This window comes from Podarcis raffonei, chromosome 4 (assembly GCF_027172205.1).
Source record: "Podarcis raffonei isolate rPodRaf1 chromosome 4, rPodRaf1.pri, whole genome shotgun sequence".
Lineage (NCBI taxonomy): Eukaryota > Metazoa > Chordata > Lepidosauria > Squamata > Lacertidae > Podarcis > Podarcis raffonei.
Window position 1 is genome coordinate 72,661,024 of NC_070605.1, and position 21,368 is coordinate 72,682,391.

The following is a 21,368-nucleotide window of genomic DNA, read 5'->3' on the forward strand; positions in this document are numbered from 1 at the left end:
TAAGAGAAATCCATATGCTGTTCCCATACTGGATGCCACAAGGCGTTTTCTAATAAATCTTCAGTTACCCAGCATGCCTGTCTCCACCTTAGTTATATTGTGCATGAGAGAGCAGAAAATGAAATGCTAAAATGTTTCTGGCTACCTCCCTCACCCTTGTTAAGACAGCTATCTAAGCTGCCTATCTAAGGTGCAGTAACATGTCTTTCTTCCCAGATCACTTGCCATTGTATCAGGCGGCCAAGGTTTGTTCAAATGTTACACCGAAAGCAGGTACAAGCTGTCTGTATACATGAGCAAGTGTTAGTGTGATGGAGCACACACTTGTTAGTGTGTATAGCTCAGCTATTGCATATGCAGATTGTAACACTTGTTGAACATTACATATAAATAACTATGAGTGTAGAGCTCACATGTTTGGGTCCACAGGGTTAGAGATGGAAAAATTCAATTTTGCTTGTGCTTTAATGCTTTTGTTGCATTTTATTTTATTTATGGGTTTATGTTTTGTTTTGCATTTAAATTGTTTACTTAATGATTGTAAACCACGCAGAGAAATTTTATGCATGCAAATGCCAAAAGAAAATAAATTTTAAAGGCATTTTATTTCACTGGGATTTACTCCTTCCAACTAAGTTTCCTTAGGGTTGCAGCTCATGTCAGCACAAAAGCCCAAACAGATGAGACAGTGTGGAGGTAGGAAAAGGAAAAATTCCATCTTCTGTATATACGGTATATAAAAAATCTGATCAAAATGTACACATTAGCAGTCATATACAGATGAAGTGTAACCAGACCTCCAAACTATACGAACCTCATATGAAGCATCATATGGTTTCTTTCAACCATGCATTAAAGAAGAATTTACTCTTAATTCCTGTGTTTGACAATCCAGCTATATGTCACCAGGTTTTATCTGCATTCTTAGGTGAAGAACTAAGCCTGAATAATGAATAAAAGTACAGTGGTACCTCAGGTTACATACGCTTCAGGTTACAGACTCCGCTAGCCCAGAAATAGTACCTCGGGTTAAGAACTTTGCTTCAGGATGAGAACAGAAATCACACTGCGGCGGTGCAGCAGCAGCAGGAGGCCCAATTAGCTAAAGTGGTGCTTCAGGTTAAGAACAGTTTCAGGTTAAGAACGGACCTCCGGAACGAATTAAGTACTTAACCCGAGGTACCACTGTAATAAAATAAAAACCTATGTCTGACATATGACATTGCTGAAATTGTAAATTCCCCAGACCTTTAAGCAAAGAAAATTAGTGATTAAAAGGTATGTCAGAAAGCACTGCCCATGTGCCACAGTGCACGTTTTGTTTCCCACTGTCAAGCCTAATTTAGAAGGATTTCTGTTTTCCCTGGAATATACTATGTAGCTCTTCTGTTTAAGCCCTTCTACAAATACTGTATGCCCTTTGGCAAATCGGCATTTTGTCGTAGAGAAATGCAATAGCTACACCCCATGGCAAGTGTGATAACTGCAGTTACTAAACAAAACCCTACATTCTTCCTGGTAGAGCCACAGTAACCAATGTCCTCCCATTTTAGCTGCTTTTTAAATGCATTGCTACTGTATTATCACACTCTGAGAAGCTAACCTTTGTGAGTGCAGTGCACAGAACAGCAGACTGACTTGATGTCCCAATTTACCCATAAAAATATATCAGGGAGCTCAAATCCTCCAGGAGATTGAAATAATGGGATAATGCCAAACCAACAAGGAATAAAAGTCCATAACCTTATTCATTAATTTGTTCCATCTTTAAACTATTCTTAATCTTAGTTATCTTGGGTTTTATATTAACAGACAACTTCATCAAAATAAAGCATAACAGCTATAATAACTTAATCTCACTGAGTAATAAAACATTTCTTAGATAGCTTCATTAACTCCCCATCCCTAGGACTATTGTTAAGGTTGACTTAAATTGTTTCTTCCTTTTGGACAGATCAAAATAGCACTGTGGATTAAGGTTACCAGATTTTTTTCAATGAATCTGGGGACACTTTAAATACATACATACATACTACATGTTCAGGATGTTGATGCTGCAGCAATGGCAGTGGAAGAGGGGTGGCCACCGCCTTGACCTCAACCGGCATGTTTCCCCTTCCTCCGAGGCTTCTATCTGCTTTCTCCATGAGCCTGGGCAGCCCCTGAGTTGTTGGTTCTTCGGTGGTGGTGGGGAAGCGGTGTGCAGTGGGTCAGGCATGGAAGGCAGAGAAGGAGGGCTAAGAGTGGCAGCGGTGAGGCTCAGGCAGCGCAATGCTTCCCTTCCCATTGGAGCAGCCCCAATCCCATTCCTACTTGCGTGCAAGCAGGAGGGGGTGGGGATCCCTCAGCTGGGAAGGGAGGCTTCCCTTTGCCTAACTGAGAGATCCCTGGCCCCTCCTGCTTGCACGCAAGCTCTGATAGGCAGTGTGAAGCCTCCCTTCACAGCTGAGAGATCCCCACCCCACTCCTGTTTGCACGCAAGTAGGAGTTGGGAGGTTGCTTAATAGGCAGCATAAAGCCTCCCTTCACAGCTTAGTTGCTGGGGTCAGGGAAGGTGGAGGCAGCCCGGAAGCTGCATCTTACAGCCCCTGCACCACCATCATATGGGCACTTCCAAGCAGTTCCTGAAGCCAGCCAGAGCCAACTGCTCCAGGCTGCTGAGACTGCCGCTGCTGCATTTCCCAGGGACATTAGATGAAATCCAGGGACATTTCGGGGATGGAATTTGTCCGGGTCCTTATTCACAAATCCGGGGACTGTCCCCAGAAAATGGGGACGTCTGGTAACCATGCTGTGGAAGCTTATAGTCTCTCTGTGTAATGTGGGGGGGGGAGGACTGATACTCCCTGATGGGTACAGCCCTCACACCAAGTTCTGGAGGTTCAAAGTGCTGTAATAGGAAGACTAAGTGCACATGAAGCCCCTTTAGATCCAAGCCATTGTTGAGATATGGAGCCTGCAATATGCAAAATTTTATTGCTAGGTACTGGCCAGTAGCTCTGGGAAGAGAAATTCTGATTGTAGAGCCTAGACACACACAAAGTAAGCTCTCTCTCTCTCTCTCATTCTCTCTCTCTCTCTCTCTCTCTCTCTCTCATCAGCGGTGCTGATTGGACAGCTCCAGTGTCACTCGTGAAGCAGCTTCCCCCCTGTCTGGAGCAGGGCACTGACTGGTTGGCTCTTATGTCAGTCACAGAGTCACCTCCTCCTTTCTCAGAACCACTAAAGTATATGTCCGGTCTGGAAAGTGTTTAGGAAAGATATTTAGATATTTAGGTGAATAACCGTGGAAGGTGCTTTGGGAAGAAGGGGTGGTTCCAAAGCAAGTGGCACACCTGAAACATGGGGCAGATGACAGCATTTAGTCTAGAAGATAATAAAATTATAAAGTTGGAAGGGACCCTGAGGATTATCTAATCTAACCCCCTGGAGTGCAGGAATCTCAACACATGATTCCCCCATCCAGTTTGAAACCTTTACAGCAACTATATCACATAACATGTAAAAATTAAAAACCAGATATCCTCAGCTAGCTATTGGCAGAATATGCCTTCTTAATTGTCCTAAGGTTCTCAAAGCACAGTAAGAAAAGTAAGAAAGCCACACTGAGATTCATGTCTCTTAGTCCTAAACCTCCCTCTAAATCAGGCAAGGGTGCCCACCTGTCAATCAGATGGACATGAGTTGGCTGAGGGACAAAAAGGAAGACACCTGCAGAGTTTGCAGTTTTTAGATATATCTCTGTCAACCCATCAGTGTGGAAACAGTTCTCATAAACTGTTTAGGTTACATTTTATTGTACACAGTGACTGGGATCCAATGAAAATAATTAGAGAATAACTTGAGTTTAATCTCCGAAGATCAAAAGACATTACTTTCTTTCTGTCACGTAATATATTTTTCACCCTTAACAAGGACAACTCAGTTTGACACACTTTTTAATGTTTCCATTGACTAGCAGAGAAAGCCAGACTGCATTGATGACCCTCAGAGGGAGAATAACTGACATAAATGAATAGATACAAACGGTTCACAACAACCAATACTTTGCTCACTTCAAGAGGGAATCAAAGGAGATATCATGTTGCAGCGGCATTTCAGAAAAGTAGATTGAAGGTAAAAAATGTTCCTGGCCTATTTGTTAGCTGGCTGATGCCACGGTATAGTTTCTTTTTTCCCTGTTTGGCAATAGTACTGCATTGTAAAAGGATGTTAAACGCAGTGAAGCAGCTGGATACTTCTGGACTCTGCACTTATTGCTCTTACAAGCATTCTGTGCATTACTTCAGTTGTAAAGCACAAAATTAACATTTCTCTTCCCATCGCCATTCCATGCTTTACAACTGCTTCTACATACCTATTAGAGCAAAAATCCCCCCACTACTCAAAAAAAATAACTCTGAAGAAAAATAAGATATACGCAGGCTTCCCCCACCAGGTCTCTCTCAGGAAGGTCCATATATTCCAGCAGCCTATCTCACGATTTCCTACTTACACTAGTGGCCAAAATTGTAGAAACCTTTTGGGAAAAGTGTATTTCTGAGGTTTGATGACTCATAACACCAGTTTTTTTTTAGTAATACCATAACACTATATATCAGTGGAAAGATAATTTAAAGAAGAATCAGGTAGGTAGCTGTGTTGGTCTGACGCAGTCGAAATAAATAAAAAATTGTCCAGTAGCACCTTAGAGACCAGCAAAGTTTGTTCTGGGTATAAGCTTTCATGCGTATGCACACTTCTTCAGATACATCTTATACCCAGCTGCTGGGTGACCTTGGGCTAGTCACACTTCTCTGAAGTCTCTCAGCCTCACTCACCTCACAGAGTGTTTGTTGTGGGGGAGGAAGGGAAAGGAGATTGTTAGCCACTTTGAGACTCCTTAGGGCAGTGATAAAGTGGGATATCAAATCCAAACTCCTCCTCCTCCTCTTCTTCTTCTTGTAATGTAACTTGCACACACATGGGTTATGTCAGTTGAGCTAGGGTAAGGGACTTATCTATTGATGAATCAAGGTGTGCCTGAGATATGCTGAACCCAAACGCTCCCATCCTACCAGGTCTTGGGTTTGGACTGTGCTGTCGAAGCAATCCTTTTCGTGAAATGTGTCTGCTGTTTTAATTCAGGGAGCATCTGATCCAGCTCTCAGACATCTGGGAAACACTAAACGTCATCCCTTTCTCTTTCATAAAGAGCACATGCACTCCCTTGACCTAAGCAAAATGGCTGCTGTCAACTGCCGTTAAGGAAAAGCTGTGAGTCAGCTACTCTTTTTAGTCTGCTGCTCTCTTCAGTCTGTTCCATTTTTAGTAGCGTCTCTGTGTTTTCCGCACATTCACTACAAAAGGTTGCTCTATTGTTTATGGAAATGGAAGTGGGTGCACTCAGAGTGAATTACTCATAAGGAAGAGCAGCTATCGGCAAGGTCACCTTTATGCCTCATAACTCTCAGGTGCATCTCTGAGTTTGAGAGATGAAAAGCAGTAAAATATATATCTATAAGTTCTGTTCTACCAAGCACTCCTGCATGGTATGGATCTGTGGAGTTTTAAAGCCTTAAGGCAGGAGGGAAAGTACCTTACATAACCTTCCTAGATAACCTCACATTATACTCCATGAGTCAAATCCAGCAAAAAGTAATAAATCTCCCTGCCTCCATCCCACAAGATCTGTAGCTGCAGGAGGACTGGAACTGTAGGCTGTTGATTTCAGGTTTTGGGGATGCTTGGAACTGAAATAGAGTATGAAACAGACATGATAAGAGTAAAATGCAACTGGAATTCCAGAAGATTTTATTTTAGAACTTAAAACTGCCCAAAGAAACTTGACTGGATCAGCAGCTAGAGGAGGGGGGCACCTTTTCCCTGCACTGCTTTTTATCTAAATGCTACCCTCTACTAGAAAAATAATAAGAAATCCATGATACAGGCACAGTGTGGGGCTAATAATTTTTTTAAGCAGACCAGTAGAGCAGGCATCCCCTCCCTCAGCACCACTACTCCAACCAAAACCAGAACCTCCCTCACATTAACATATCTTTAAATGTGTGGAGAGATCCTGTCATGTATCTTCTATTTTATGTCTGTTTCAGAGCTGTGCTCAGACCAGAGAAGCTATATTGTTACTGGACTACAACTCCCATCATCCCTGACTATTGACCATGCTGGTTGAGGCTAATGGGAGTTGTAGTCTAGCAAGGTCTTCAGGGCCACTGGTTCCCCGTTTGTGTCACAATCTAAATTATCCTGCCTCTATTACAAGTCTAGAAAGGAAAATTTTCTTTTTCATCCCAGCATCCCACTCCCACCTTATCTCCTGTGGATGCTGCAGCGCTGTCATATCTCCATTTTTTAGAGTAGGGGGATGGCACTAGTTCTTTCAGGAAGAATCTCCAAATCCCTGTAGCTTTCGAGTTGTTTCAAACCCTGAATCTGACTGCTTTTGCAGAAAGAAGCACTTCCACGCATTCACAAGGTATGACAATCATGCTATTGTATAGCTTATATTCTCACATCCTGCTCCTTGTCTACCTGAACATCTCCTGTCGCTGTTACCAGCACCCACTCTGCATTCAACACTTTTATTGATCCAGGCAAAAGTCTCAGTCAATCGTTGCAAAGCGATATTGCTGAATTTTAACAGTTTTAGAAATGGCATGCTGCTTCCTCGTTTGAATTCCAGCCATGCTCTCATTTCAGGCAAGCAGAAAACGATGCACAAGCAAATAACTGTCTAGCACCTTTCACTTGGGTGCACAGCCATGGAAAGCATCTAAAATTACTTGTCAACTTATAAGACCCGCAAGCCTGTTTCATTCGCATCTTGAACCAAGCAAAACTACTTTGCTTTACGTTCTCAGCCCAGTAAAGCAAATATATTCTAGAGAGCAATATTTGTGGAGTCCTGTAAAATATATAGTATAGTAATTGGATATATTCTGTGAATGTAGGGTTCCATGGTTCATAAGACAAGTGTTGTGAGAGGATGAAGGGCAGCCATTTTGGAAAATGGCCTCCATAGATTTCCCTCAGCATGTTCAAGATGTCTACTTATGTTTATATTGTTTCACACCAGGGGTTTTGCCTCATATAGGTCAGCCATAAAATTCCTACATTGGTTTTTTTCCAGAGACAGGATTAATAATAACCTAAGAATTACAGCTACATTTCATTTTAAAAGGCACTCCTAAAGCAATTTAAAGGCCTGCTGAAATAAAAATGTAATGAGAGATCTGGTCAAATGAACTCTTCAGACAGGGTCAGGCATGGAAATGCATCACCTGCAAGTAGAGATGGAGTAGAAAACTGATTTTGTTTCTGTCTTAATTCACGCTTCTTGAACCAATATGCAAACCAAAATACAACTATCCTTCAAAATTTACACTTCAAATGCATTAAAAAAACTGACACTGACAAGCTGGTGAATATTCACTAGGTTTTTTGTTTTGTTTCATTAAAAAAAATACAAATTGTTGCAGAAATGCAGAGAACTGAATTTAAGACTGGAAAATTTAGAATCTTAGAGAACCAAAACTGACAGATTCACCCATCCTTACCTGCAAGTTTTGTCCAGGTCACCAAGACCTCTCCACCAAGTAACTGTCCCCTCTTCTTCCGTCCAGAACTATATAAGACTTTGGATGAGTTGCCACTTGGTGGTAGGCTAAGGAAAAGCTTTAACTGTGCAGAATTCAGCCTGCAGTTCATATCCTATCCTTTCCTGATGAAGGCACATGACAACCCCTGAATATAAACATTATTGCAACATTATGCATTTTTCGTTGGACCAAAGTATTGCTTTGCTTTAGCCAGTTTCTTACATATCTCTAGATTGTTGAACCTGTAGAAAAGTTCTATCTTCAAATAAATGGTATCAGAAAAGTATATTATTGTATGTACGTATACCTGGAAATATAGCATGTTACTTTAAAACTATGGAATGAGATTCCACTTATATTTCACAAGGAAACACTCCACGATAATGGAATGTTTACTCTGCAGAATTAAGGAGCAGGGTGTTTACAGTGGATTTGTCTTGGTTTTAGCAACTTGACCTCAGTGCTGAACTTCATCCTTGAATGTAAGTGCAGAAGTGCTGGCCAGCATAGACATTTCAGAACCAGTCACAGGGTACAGCTGAAGTATAGAAGAGCAGCACCATCTAATGGCGAATGTGATACTGTTTCGTGAGAGAAATGTTGATTTGTTTTCAAGCTCAGTGCCAACTTGCTCACTTACCTTCTTAAGACATTTTAATTTACATTGCCTCCCTCCCACCCAGCCTCATTGCTTATAGTGTCACCTGCCAACTTAGGATGACACTTCACGTATCTGATGTGATGAAGTAGACTCCAATTCACCAAAGCTATACTGAATAGCTTTAAGGTAGCCTCCTCCAAGCAGATGTCCTACAGATTTTTTTGGACTTCAAAGCTCTAGAGGGCATCAGCTTGCAAGAGGCTGCTTAGAAGTGCCAGAATGCTCTTTGTTTTGACTGCAACAGACTGTCCCTCCAAAATCATTACACAATACAGTAGCCCATACATCCATCTTCCAGGACTGTTTTGCATTTAAATAAATCCTGCTCATTAGATATTTCTATTAACTAATCCAAGGGTCAAAGTATTTAACTGATAAGTCTTTTCTTTCATTCATTAATGAGTTGCCATTTGCAAAATAATTCATTTCAGAGAACTTTATTATAGAACAGGGCTAGTCTGAACAAAAAATAAGATATCACCATCTGTCAAAAGGTTTTCTTTTGTTTCATTTATTTTTGGAATATACCGCCAATATCAGAGTAATATGGTGTCCCTTAAGGGGCGAATCATGCTCCAGAAGTGAATTAACACATTTTTAACTATTAACTACTTTTGTTTTCATTACTGTGTATTTTGAAATAATGTTATAAACTTCCATTAACTGCCTTGAATCCAAATTTGGGAGGAAGGCAGGATATAAATATGTTAAATAAAATAAATAAAACAATTAAGTCTCATTCTTTGCAGGAAGGAGCCTTGGAGCCAGAGTGGAGGAGACATGCGGCCGGGATTTCTATCATGAAGTCAGCAATACAAATGTCCGCTTAACAACTGCACACACAGAAATGCACAAGAAAACATACCCCACCATTTACCAGACCCCATAGCAGACTTGGAATTTGCTTTACAACATGTGAGCAAAGTGTCCTCTGGCCACTGACTCTATCCTAGCCCTCTCTCATGACCTACCATCTCAATGACCCTGCATCTCCTGTACATCTGTCTTAAGATATCTCCCTGCACCTGTGTGATGTTTTCATTTCCCTCACTAGATTAGCATTCCATGACCGATTTTTTTTTAACACCACATGACATCACAGTGGCCCAAACCAATGGCTAGTAGAATATACCTACGAATATTCACTATGTAGACTGTAAGGCATGCTTAAGCTGAAAGGGATTCTAGACTGAAAAGGCCAAGCAGGCACTCTCTTTCCCTAGGCTGCAATTAAATAAATTAGTACTGTAACATTTGACAGTTATTAGATTGCTATTGATATTATAATTGCCACTGTGAGTTGGATAGATATTTTTAACTTAAACCAAACCCTATCATTATTATTCTTGCTTTATTTGCCACGTCTGATAATAAAGCTGCAGAGACTATATTATTTTCTTCCTAAAATGGCATCATACAGCTTTCCAGTTTTCTTGATTTCAATCTCCCTGAAGCCAGCTGCTGTGAGGAGGCTGCTGTACTCTGCAGGGGTCCGCTCTTTCCCTTCAGTCTGAACCAACATATTAATGGAATAGAGCTGGCTTTCCAAAGGACCACTTCTGTCTTCATTCAGAAGTGTTTCGACTAGTAAAACGCCACCACCTGGTTGGGGAAAACAAGATTCATTTTGACACATTGCCTGGCCTCATCTTAATCCTATAAGGGGTCTATAACCTCAGCCTAAGATTTCAAGAAAAAGAGAGCACCCAGGAATGAAGATGGAGCTACGTGAAACAGAACAACAAGGATTTAAGCGAAGTATGGATCTCTATACTCTTCCTATAAACCAGAGCTAGCTAATGTGGTGCCCTCCAGATACTACTGGACTACAACTCCCATTATCCCTGACATTGACGCTGATGGGAGCTGGAGTCCAAAGCCTCTTGAGGGTGCCAGGCTGGCTATCCCTACTATAAACTGAGCATCTTCCATTAAAGTAACATGATGTATTGTTGCTGCCATTATAAAATAACCAAAGACTTTTCAAGACGTTATGGAAAGGCTAAATTGATTGATAAAAGGAATGACAATGCCAGGCTCATCATGTCATACATGTGACCATTGTGAATTCTATAATATGATTTGTAGTTGTGCTGTTTAGCTTTTTTTTAGTTGTTTTGCTAATAGTGCTTTATATAATTGTTTTACTGATATGTTAATTATTCTTTATGATTTACGTTGCATTTGTGACGTTCTGTTATTGTTATTTATTGTTTGCAAGCTGCTTTGTAATTCATTTGAATGAAAAGCAACACAGAAATATAATCAATCAATCAATGTGTAGAAAGAGAGATGCCAGGATATTCAGCCTGCTATCACAATGCCACTGCCCCCCATGCCCATTTAGTCCTTCCATAACTTCTGAAAGGGGAATACAACTACAACTGCCACTAACATTTCAGCTACTTTATTTCTAATGCCAAGGACAGCTACGTAGACAAACTTAGGAGTTTGTGCATGCTTGGTGGGATTTTTGAATATTTCCTCCCCCTTTTGAAACCCTTCTGAGCTTCAAAAATAGTCAGGTGGCAAGAGGAATGCCTGCTTTGAGAGTGGAAAAAAGCTTATCTGTGCACATGGGAGTAGCTGCTTGATGTTTTGAATCTCAGCTTTCTTTTAAAAAAATAGCACAAATAGAAAGGATCAGTAACAGTTGTAGAAAAACTCAAGAATGAAAGAGACAGCTGCACAAATAGATATCGTTCCCAATGTGTTTTCAAGAAACTTCTTATCGAGGGTTATCTTTAGAGCTTCTTAATAAAATCTGTTTGGGGAACATTTGCTGCTGCAGCTCACCCCTTGATAAAAAGTTTCCTTGAAGTATGTTGAGAACCAAAAACTTCCAACAACTTCCACCCACCTGCACAGAGATACTTCCTGTTTCTCTTCTCTCTCTCTCTCCCCTCCAGCCTCAAACAGCTTGTAGCCCTCCAGTACAGATTGAAGGGCTACAGGGAGAGGAGAGGAAGGAGAAGCCTTATTGCATGAGTGATATCTGCTTGCCTAGCCTGCCACCAATTCCACCAACCCTCCTTCTGTGGTTGCAAGAATGCTAAGTGACAAGCTGACGTCACAATTAATGGAAAGCACTGAGCACATTAAACAGTCCCAGAGAGATAAAGGCACTTGGTTTTTTGAAGTGACGAATGCAATGTATAGCCAGGCTCTTGTACATTATTATATACGTGTGCGTACCAGTTTTGCAAGCCTTCTGCACCTTTTTGAGAAGCTGCACACATTTCTCATCTGCCCAGTCATGGAGGATCCTTGCTAAAATATACAGGTCAGCTTCTGGAACTGGGTCTGCAAAAAAATCTCCTGTATCAGGCAGAAAACAAACATTAATTTCTGATTAACTGAGAATCCAGCATGTCAAGAAAACATGGAATGGGTCCAAAGTAGCTGAGATCAGAAGAAGATTCGCTGGTGTTTATTTTCATGCTTGAGCCAGCATTAAAGTTCTCTAGGGGGACGGGTTTTGTAACTGTTGATATGCACCATGTTAATAAAAGCATCTAAACTACATGTTTTCTATTTGTTGGACACAAGGCATGTGTGAAAGAAGGAACAGTAAGTTCAAGCAATACAGGCACTTTCTGTATTGGGTTCCAGGTGAAGATGGTCTATCCTGTAATTAATTCGGAGAATAGAGGTTCTAATATTATCATTTAACCTATTTCATTCTTAAACACCGTGGGTGGTATACAATCATCTTCATTAATTTCAATGGGTCTTCTCTGATTAAAAAGTAGCTGAATATCACCCAGAGTCTGGGATTTTAAGAAACATTCATGCAAGCAGCCAAAACATTTTTCTGGAAGAGCCAACTCTAAAAACCATCCAGTGACTTATCTGTTAGGCAGTGAGAGCCTTTGCAGTCACACACACACATATATAAGCTCTAGCTCCAGGTTGCACTTGTATGGCCCTTCTGAAATGTCCAACAAATAAAATATTTCAAATGTTGGGGGGGAATAGCCTTAGGAAAAAAGGCACAGTATTAAATTATGGGGCTACTTTCTACAGAGAGGGGAAAGGAATTTACAGTAAAGAGCAATGCTCTCCTCCTCTTCCCAGTTTTCTCAGAAACCACCATCTTTACCTTCATGAAAAGTGATCCGCCGTTCCTCAGAGGACACAAAATGCTTCTTTGCTGTTTGTACTACTTTAGGCAGGTCGAAAATTGTGACTGAACAATTTGGATATAGTGAAACACATTCCTGGGCTAAAGCACCAGCACCTCCTTTTTGAAGAAAAAGGTTAAAAAAAAACCAGTAATGAGTTCAGAGGAGGAGGCGGAGGCGGAGAAAAATAACTAATGAACTAACCAACCAACCAACCCATATTAGCACAGCACTATTTTTTTTCTCACATCCTTTTTTGAGTATGGATGGGCCTGCCTCTGGGTTTCTTACCATTTCTGGCAGGGAATGATGCCTGCTTCATCTGAAGTGGCATAAGTTTTGACTGTCTTGGCCTGGACAGGACCACACCCCAAGCTAAGGTCCCTTGGTATGCACCCGGCATGAAATGAGGTGACATTCCACAAACCTCTTTGATGGCACAAGGGGTGCTGGGACTTGAAATCAACTCTGCCACTACTAACAGGAGCCAAGATACCCAAGGAAATATTTGGTTCCTCTACAGAGAAGGCCCTCACGAGCCCCACTGAGTGCTGCAAACTGCATTTCCAAATCCTATAGGTATCACTGAGGCCAACATGGTTATGTACTAGAACATGCCAACCACTATAGTAAGGTCAGGTTTGGACAGCTGCCCAGTAAACACACTGGTACTGCTGAGTACTGGATTGCCTCAAGCTGCCATATGAGTAACTGCTTGCAACTCTTAAAATTCATGCCAGTCCATAAAATAGACCCAGTGTTTTTTTAATGCCTTCATTAAACCGGGCAGTTGTATTAAAGTGCAAGTTTTTCCATGCAAGATTTTAACATTTCTGTGTGTGTGTCAAAGGAAAACTACTGAAACTTATTAAATGGCACTTACCTCCAAGATCGTAAATGACAGGGAACAGAGAAAGATCAAATGCAGCTATCACATCTCTGCCACATATGCTCCAAATTGCATTCAATCCATACATGAATTTTATCATTTCTTCCTCTGATCTAGAGATTTGAAATTGCACCAGCAATAAGCTCATTGCAAATGTCCACAATGATTTACTGCTATGTAAAAGACATGGACAGCTTTTCTGCCATCCTAATTAAAAGAATTGCATATTCTTTAACACACCCATGAGATCTTTGTGCAGACGGCCCCATTCATTTCTGTGGAAGGGCAGCTCTGCAAACGGACACATAGATCTGCTGTTTCTATTGCACAAGCAAGGCATTCTTGCAGAAGAACTTGTGTATTATTGTGCCCAGAAAATCTCTTAAGAAATCAAGAATTGGACCATGACACGCTGGCCTCAGTTAACCATATACTATTAACCTCCAAAACAGATTACTGCTGTGTGCTCCCCCCCCCCCCAGTTTAATGACCTTCACACTAACCATCATTGCTATCAAAAACAGCGTGCACACAGAGGCATTTGATCAGGGGCAATCTATTGTGTTTTAGATTAAACCATTATAGTGGAAGCCTTACCTGTAAAGTGCTTCAAAGACATCTTTTGATGAAATGCCAAACGCTCTCTCATATTGGTTTTTCCCCTCCCTTAAATTAAGTAGGGGAAAATCTTGATAAATTCAACAGCTAACTTTAAAATGTCATTTATATTACGTAATACTGCCATACTCAAGAAGAGTCCTGAACAAATGCTTAAGAATGTTTGCATGATGTTGCTTATAGAGTTCACTTTTCCACAGGAGCAGTGATCCTGAAGTAAGCTAGCTTTAAAAAAAAAAAAAAATCATCAAAACATTCCGTAACCTCCCATCCTTCCTGGAAACCTAAGAGACAGAAGTATGCTTATATATGCCTACATTCCTAGCTGCATCAAGAACCATAAATGCAATTTAGCGATGCCAGAAATGACCTCTTCTGGAATACAAATTTGCCCAGCTTATCATTCTTAACAACACTGCAAATCAAGCTGCTCACCCCCTAGGTCTTCTGTGATTTGGAATGTAAAACAAGATTCTGCACACACACACCCCACACACACCCCAACTATTCAGTGGCCTTGACAACCAAAGCCAGATAAGCTTTGTAGGCACATGCATGAAGAAGAAGAAGAAGAAGAAGAAGAAGAAGAAGAAGAGGAGGAGGAGGAGGAGGAGGAGGGGGAGGAAGAGGAGGAGGAGGAGGAGGAGTTTGGATTTGATATCCCGCTTTATCAGTACCCAAAGGAGTCTCAAAGTGCCTAACATTCTCCTTTCCCTCCCTCCCCCACAACAAACACTCTGAGGTGAGTGAGGCTGAGAGACTTCAGAGAAGTGTGACTAGCCCAAGGTCACCCAGCAGCTGCATGTGGAGGAACAGAGACACGAACCCAGTTCCCCAGATTACGAGTCTACCGCTCTTAACCACTACACCACACTGTGCCCAATGAAACTCTCACAGCTGTCTCTGAACTGTGTGAGCCAGACAACCTAACCAAGCAGCCTTTTGCTTGGCACGTATAATCTGCTTTGGGTCAATTACTTTGATTTGTTCCTTGCGAAGGTTTCATGTAACTGATGTTTCTCACCCAGCTCTAAAACCCTTTCTTTCCCCACTGAATGTATTTACACGGTTGTTGCTGTTGTTTTGGCTGGGAAAGGTGGAGGTAAATTTCAAGGCAGCTTTCCTCTCAAGCAGACATAAGATAAGGTGCCTATCTGCAGAGCACCACCAGTGAACATGTGCCAAGAGAGATCTCTTAGAAAACAGATGTGTGTGTTTTTCCAAACACATGCCGAGGAAGCTTGTAATTGCCAAGTGCATTCTTAATTGAGCCAAAGGGAATTGTTCCATCACTGGTGCACATGGGTGATACAGGATGCTTCTCTGCCAGAGCTACGCTTGATAGTTGTTTTGAATTGAAGGGAAATATGGATTTAGTTCCGCCTTCTACTCCTTCTGAAACAACTGACAGGTGTTAAGAGGGTCTCCAAAATGTCTTGAGCTAAAGTGCCTTCCCATTTTTAATATTTATTGCTTTCTCTGGATTATGGCAAATGACCAGAACTTGAAGATAATGGAAATTTGTTGGGAAGCTTCTACTTGGAAACTGGCTAAATGGGCCATTTTAAATTTGCATTAATTTCAGCTGAACTTGGAAAATCCTCTTCCACAGCTCCCAACCATCTGTGATAAAGAACTTAGTATTACTAACAACAGCTACTTCAAAGAAGTCAGTAGAACCATATGGTGGTCCTCATTCGCTGAAAAATCCACCCCAATTTCCTTTGTTTTCTTCTGGCACAGACAATAGAATCAACTGGTATCTCAACACCTTCGTGCCAGTTCCTCATTGCTAAGTATCCTCCTGAGAATTCTCTCAGTAAATAGCACTGTTATGACAAAGCATTCCCTAGCTGGTTTCCACACACCTGCAAAAAATGAATCTTCTTAAGCGTTAACAATAACACAATGCTACCACTTGGTGTGTGGTATAAAAAATAAAGTAATAGTGTAACAATAGTAACTCTATATCAGTCCTGTTTGAACTATTAGCACTTCAGCATTCAACAGTAAACAGTAGTTTTCCTGAAAAAGATCAATGCAAAGGGAATAATGCAGTGGTTCACTGCAAGTTTTTACAAAGGTTTCATTTTTCAATTATCAACATAAACTTCCTCATCGTTCACCTTACCTCACAGCATCTGTCAAGTAGTGCCAGCACAAATAGATGGTTTTGGAATAGTACATCAAGTTATGATACTGAGACTTCAGACTTGATTTTGTGAGGTAGAGATTTGATATTTCCGTGTTTCCATAAAATGCTGAAGAGGAAAGAAGGCAAAGTCAGTATTTAGCACAGTGGTGATGATATCTGTGGCACCATCATCTTAAGAACAAGAATCATGCATCTGCACAATTTATCTGTCCAGCTTAAAGCAGTTTTTGATGCAATCCTCTTAGAAATCTACACTGACTCTGCTTGCCATTTGCCAAAAAAATAAGTCAAATTTGGGGATTTAACAGCATCCTTGTGCAGCTCAAGGTGAAACTGCCTGGAAGCAGAGAGAGATTAGATGCCCTCTTGTGTATGCGCAACACATACATTCACCCCTGAATGTTTCACAAAAGTCTTTCTGTTTTGCAGGTGGGAAACAGACAATCATTTAAGAGAGAGCTGGAAGTGGTTTGAGAGTCACCTTCCATGGTGCATTCATGCATATATATATATATATATATATACTCTCTCGCATGTAGCAAACACAGCTTGCAGATTATCAAAACAATATAGAAATAGGCAAAACCTATTTACCAAAGCTGAAAGACAGCTGAGCAGGTGAACCAGAACCAGCAATCTCTATTTCAGATTACCTTCAACGTTATTAAGAAATGTTTGTTGCCCACTGGCAAGCAGAAGGCTCCAGGCTCAATCTCTGGCGTCTCCAGACAGAGAAAGACTCTGCCTGAAACCCTCAAAAGCCAACACCAGTCAGGATAGGCCATCCCTTCCCAAACTGGGGCTCAGTAGGTGATTTGGACAACCTTGACCATTGGCCATTCTGACTCAGGTTGATGGGTGTTAAGGTCCTAAACATTTGGGATACCCAGGTTGGGGGCATCTGGTGTAGGCAGCTGGTTCCTTCCTATATTCTTAAAAAATGTTATGGTCCGTTTCTAGGCACATAATGTGCAGCTACAGGGGTAGCTGGTCGTGTTAGATTCCTCTGACACGGTTACCTCCTTCCTTTCTCACTTCTGCTCTCAGCAGCTTTAAACCCACACAGGCATCTAGCAACCTCTCCATTCCCTGGAAGCTGCTGCCCAGCTGCTCTGCAATGGCCTTCGAGGTCAAGAAATCTTCTGACTCTTTCAGCAGATCAAATACTCCCAGCTCACAGGCAGCAAACATCACCTAAAACCAAAGGAACGGGCAGGGATGAAAGAAGCAAAGAGAGAAAGCACAGCAGCAGCTAACAGTGCGGTGACTTCTCAGAAGTAAGTCTTATGGAATTCAATGAGGCTTGCTCCCAGGTAAGCAGGGTTGGTTGGGATGGCAGCCTACAGTCGAATGGCAGAAATAATTTTAAACTGACCTCTGCTATGCATTGTTGAGTTTCATCATTTATTAAACTAAGCATACATAGTCTGAATACATATTTTTGTTGTGGGACTTTTATTGTTGCCATACACAATAATAAAAACGGTATGTTGAAGCCACAGCTACAAGAAGATGTCCTGATTGTTTTTATCCTGGCAACAGACTCCTTTTATGCTTGCTTCAATATCTTGCTTTACCACAAATTTTGAAGGGATAATTTCCCCCTTGGGGCTAATTTAAAGTTATTTATTGATGATTTTCTAGCATCTTTGAAAACTTTACTTGTTCCCAGCTTCCTTGTGGGTTTACAAAACCTTTGCATTTTTCTATTGATTGGAATTGCATATCGCCTACAGAAGAGAATCTCTTTTCCCCCTCTCTTTTAAAAAAGGTTCATATTAAGAGTTTTCCTATTTCACACCTGTGAAGAATCTCAGTTGTATATCAAAATGGAACTATGTTGACACCTCTTGCTCTCTTTCCACAGCGAAATACTGTTGTTAAGAAACAAGGCTAGCTTCTTCCTGGAGGGCACAAGCTGTAAGCACTAAAGCAATTGAGCTCTTTCTACAAACGGGCACTGAAAAGCTGGGAAAACTCTATGTGAGATTTACTTTAAGTGACATCTTTGCTTAGTACTGGATTTTTCCAAATTTGATATGCAGAGAAAAGTCAAAACATGCTTTGCTTTTAACCTAAACATGTATGGACTTTAGATTACCAAGAAATGATTGCAGGTTTGGAAATTTTAGTTTATAAGGAGCCCTGGTTCAACGGAGATGATTCAAATGGTGGGGTTTAAGATTACGTATTTACTTTGATACTGGTTTAAATTTCATTCATTGCATTCATCCCAGCACATTTAGTTAACACCTGTTGTTGCAAGCTGTTGAACACAAAATTAAAACAGATAAATTAAAAGATTCACCTCTATAGATGCTCTAGGTTCTGCACACATCCACAATAAGAAGAAAAAAGTATCACTTTCTGGTTTAAATTTTCTTGAGGCATATCATTTGTGAGCCTTACCTTTGATATTAAAAATCCATTCTGGTACTGAATTAAGAGACGAGGATATTCGAGGTCCTCTGCGGAGCTCATTTTTGTTCACTGCACTGTGAGAAATCCTCTTTCCTTCTTCATTTAAATAAGCCTCTTTAGCCTGTAGGCACAGATGATTCTGGGTAGTCCACTTTAACTGTACTAATACCACTCCAGACATATTTAGTCTTATTACCACAAATGTGCTGACGCAAGCTCTCCCTTCCAGGGGATGCTGTAGTCAGTGTTGTGGGTTCATTTGCTCGAATTAAAAACTCCACTAGCCAAAAGAAGGGTCTGAACTATTGTTAAATATATTAAAATGTGACCACCGAATAGCTTCAAGTGTGCAAGACCAGTTGACTGTGCGAAAGAGGCATTTTGCATTCTTTTTATTTATAGCTTTTATATATACCAGGCATGTCCAACTCCCAAGAGACTGTGATCTACTCCCAGTATAAAAAAGCTGGCAGTGATCTACCCATTATCATTGGAGGGAGGAGGAGCGTGTGTGGGGTGGGTGGATTGTCCAGAGTTCTTCAGCTTTTATTTGTTAACTTTTGGTAAACTTTATTTAATCCCATGATCAATACCAGGATCCCAGGATCTACCAGGATCAGCAGGGGATCTATCGGAAGACCATGATCTACTGGTTGGACATGCCTGATATATACCAACGACTCAGTGTGGTGTACAGTAATTTGGTAACAAAGGGTTACAGCGAAACAAGTCATTCTGTTAGCACATGGACTTCCATGTTTGGAAGAGAACTTCTCAGATCTGTTCTGGAGGGTTGGGGGGAAACCCAGAACAGATTTTGGGGACACACAAGGAGAGAGAAAGGTGATGGGAACTTCCACTGTGCAAGTGTAAGCCTTTGCACTAAGATCAGAGGTGTACCTAGACCATAGCTGTCAACTTTTTCCTTTTTTAAGGGAAATTCCCTTATTCCAAATAGGATTCCTTGCAAGAAAAGGGAAAAGTTGACAGCTATGACCTAGACTCCCTTGCACCCTTGGCAAGAAGCTGTATTGGTGTCTCTGAAGTTGCATGAGACCATGGACAAGAAACTCAAAACATTTGCTTTTGTCTCCTTTCGCACTCTGCCAGTGACTTCCTCCATGGCTATTGGGTTCTCCTCTATGTCCCAAATCTGTCTGCCTCCCTGCCTCCTCTTGCTGCTTTGCCTTCTACCTCCATCCTTCCTTTTTCCTCTTCCTGAAACTCTGGCCTGTTCTGCCTTCCTTCCCAAGCCCCACTGGAGACTTGACTCACACTGCTAACAGGAGTGGTGGCTGACTGGGGAGGGGGCCCCCATGCCAGCAATCAGATTCCTCCGCTGAGGCAGTCTGTGCACCTCACCCAGTAACCCTGAGCAGCAGAGGAGCGGCCCAGGGAATACACAGACAGATGGGTGGGTTCCTAGCCTCTCCAAGCCAGAGTAGAGAGATCTGATTTTTGCATCCTCCTGGGCTTGGGCCCTTGGCAGGGGCCAATCGAATCAGCTCCTAGGTATGACGCTCCAAGCTAAAATGGAACAAGACCTTGTCAGCAGTGGCCCCAGTAAAGGATTTTTATTCCAATTAAAGTCAAGATGGAGACGCGGGTGGTGCTGTGGTCTAAACCACAGAGCCTAGGGCTTGCCGATCAGAAGGTCGGCGGTTTGAATCCCCGCGACGGGGTGAGCTCCCGTTGCTCGGTCCCTGCTCCTGCCAACCTAGTAGTTCGAAAGCACGTGAAAGTGCAAGTAGACAAATAGGTACCGCTCCAGGAGGAAAGTAAACGGTGTTTCCATGCGCTGCCCTGGTTCGCCAGGAGCAGCTTAGTCATGCTGGCCACATGACCCAGAAGCTGTCTGCGGACAAACGCCGGCTCCCTCGGCCTATAGAGCGAGATGAGTGCGCAACCCCAGAGTCGTCCGCGACTGGACCTAATGGTCAAGGGTACCTTTACCTTTTTTAAGTCAAGATGATAGGACAAATACTAAAATAGATACCTGTGGGGTTGTCTGAAGTGAGTAGAAAGGGCTGAGGAAAAGGAATAGTGAATATTTTGCTTCTCCAGTTTCTGGAAAGTCATCAGTAGAGGCCTCAGACTAACCAGCCTGATCCCTCAAAATAATCTGATTAGCCTACTGAGATATGGCTAAGAGAATAAGCCTTGAATCTGCACCTCTGGTGTGAATTCATTAGATTACCTTAGACAAGCCAATCTCTTTCAGCCTCAGCATCCTCCCCTTGAATCTGAAGTACCATCTTATGCCAGGGATAGCCAGTGTGGTGGCCTCCAGATGAACTCCACTTCCCAACATCATCCAGACCTTCACCGTTCCTCAGCATTGTTTTCTATGCATGTGAAGCACTTTGAACATCAAAAGTGCTGTACAAACATTATTGTTGCATGATTATTCCACACAGAAGATGTGTGCTGTAGAGGGAAGTAAGAGGCACATGGGGCTTGTCAACCTGGGAAGGTAGCCCATCTAGAAGAAGGAAAACCTCTTTAAGAAATTTTAAACGTCTGCTGCCTTGCAGGATATCTTTGGGGGAATAAAAGGCTCAGGACCCTACACAAATCCAAAGTGGAGTCCCTAAGACAGTTGGATGACAACTTGTGCACCTCCTTCCAGCAACTCCTGCAGCCAAGCTGGTGCTAAATGTATCACTGTGTTTTCTTTGGACCACACCAGCAAGTCTGAGAAGAGCATCTTCTTGTCTGGGCAGCTCAGGACCTCTATACCATGCTGCCCAGGCTTGTGCCCTGAGGTGGTCACTTTGGTATTGCTAATGCAGCGTTTTACTTCACCCCTGAAGGCACACTCCATTGTCTCTTGAGACAGATGGGTGCCAACAAGAGAGTGAGGTTGCTATGCATATAATTAAATCCAGATGCAAACAACACT

The 21,368-nt window shown here is 41.8% G+C and overlaps 1 protein-coding gene across 1 annotated transcript; it reads right to left on the reverse strand.

Moving 5' to 3' along the window:
- Positions 1 to 8,680: 8,680 nt before the first annotated feature.
- Positions 8,681 to 18,997, reverse strand: ASMT (acetylserotonin O-methyltransferase). Its single transcript, XM_053387302.1, has 8 exons — positions 18,455 to 18,997; positions 17,065 to 17,239; positions 16,022 to 16,151; positions 13,870 to 13,938; positions 13,267 to 13,385; positions 12,362 to 12,502; positions 11,455 to 11,577; positions 8,681 to 9,861 (listed from the first exon to the last, which is right to left on the reverse strand). The coding sequence occupies exons 1-8, from the start codon at positions 18,524 to 18,526 to the stop codon at positions 9,650 to 9,652; spliced, it is 1,041 nt and encodes a 346-aa protein (XP_053243277.1). The 5' UTR covers positions 18,527 to 18,997; the 3' UTR covers positions 8,681 to 9,649.
- Positions 18,998 to 21,368: the final 2,371 nt, after the last annotated feature.

Coding starts and splice junctions, on each gene's coding strand:
- ASMT (XM_053387302.1), bottom strand. CDS start 18,526: ATGAGCTCCGCAGAGGACCTCGAATATCCTCGTCTCTTAATTCAGTAC. Junction 17,240..18,454: donor ATGGATTTTTAATATCAAAG/GTAAGGCTCACA, acceptor CTTTGGTTTTAG/GTGATGTTTGCTGCCTGTGA. Junction 12,503..13,266: donor TGTCATTTACGATCTTGGAG/GTAAGTGCCATT, acceptor TTCTTCAAAAAG/GAGGTGCTGGTGCTTTAGCC.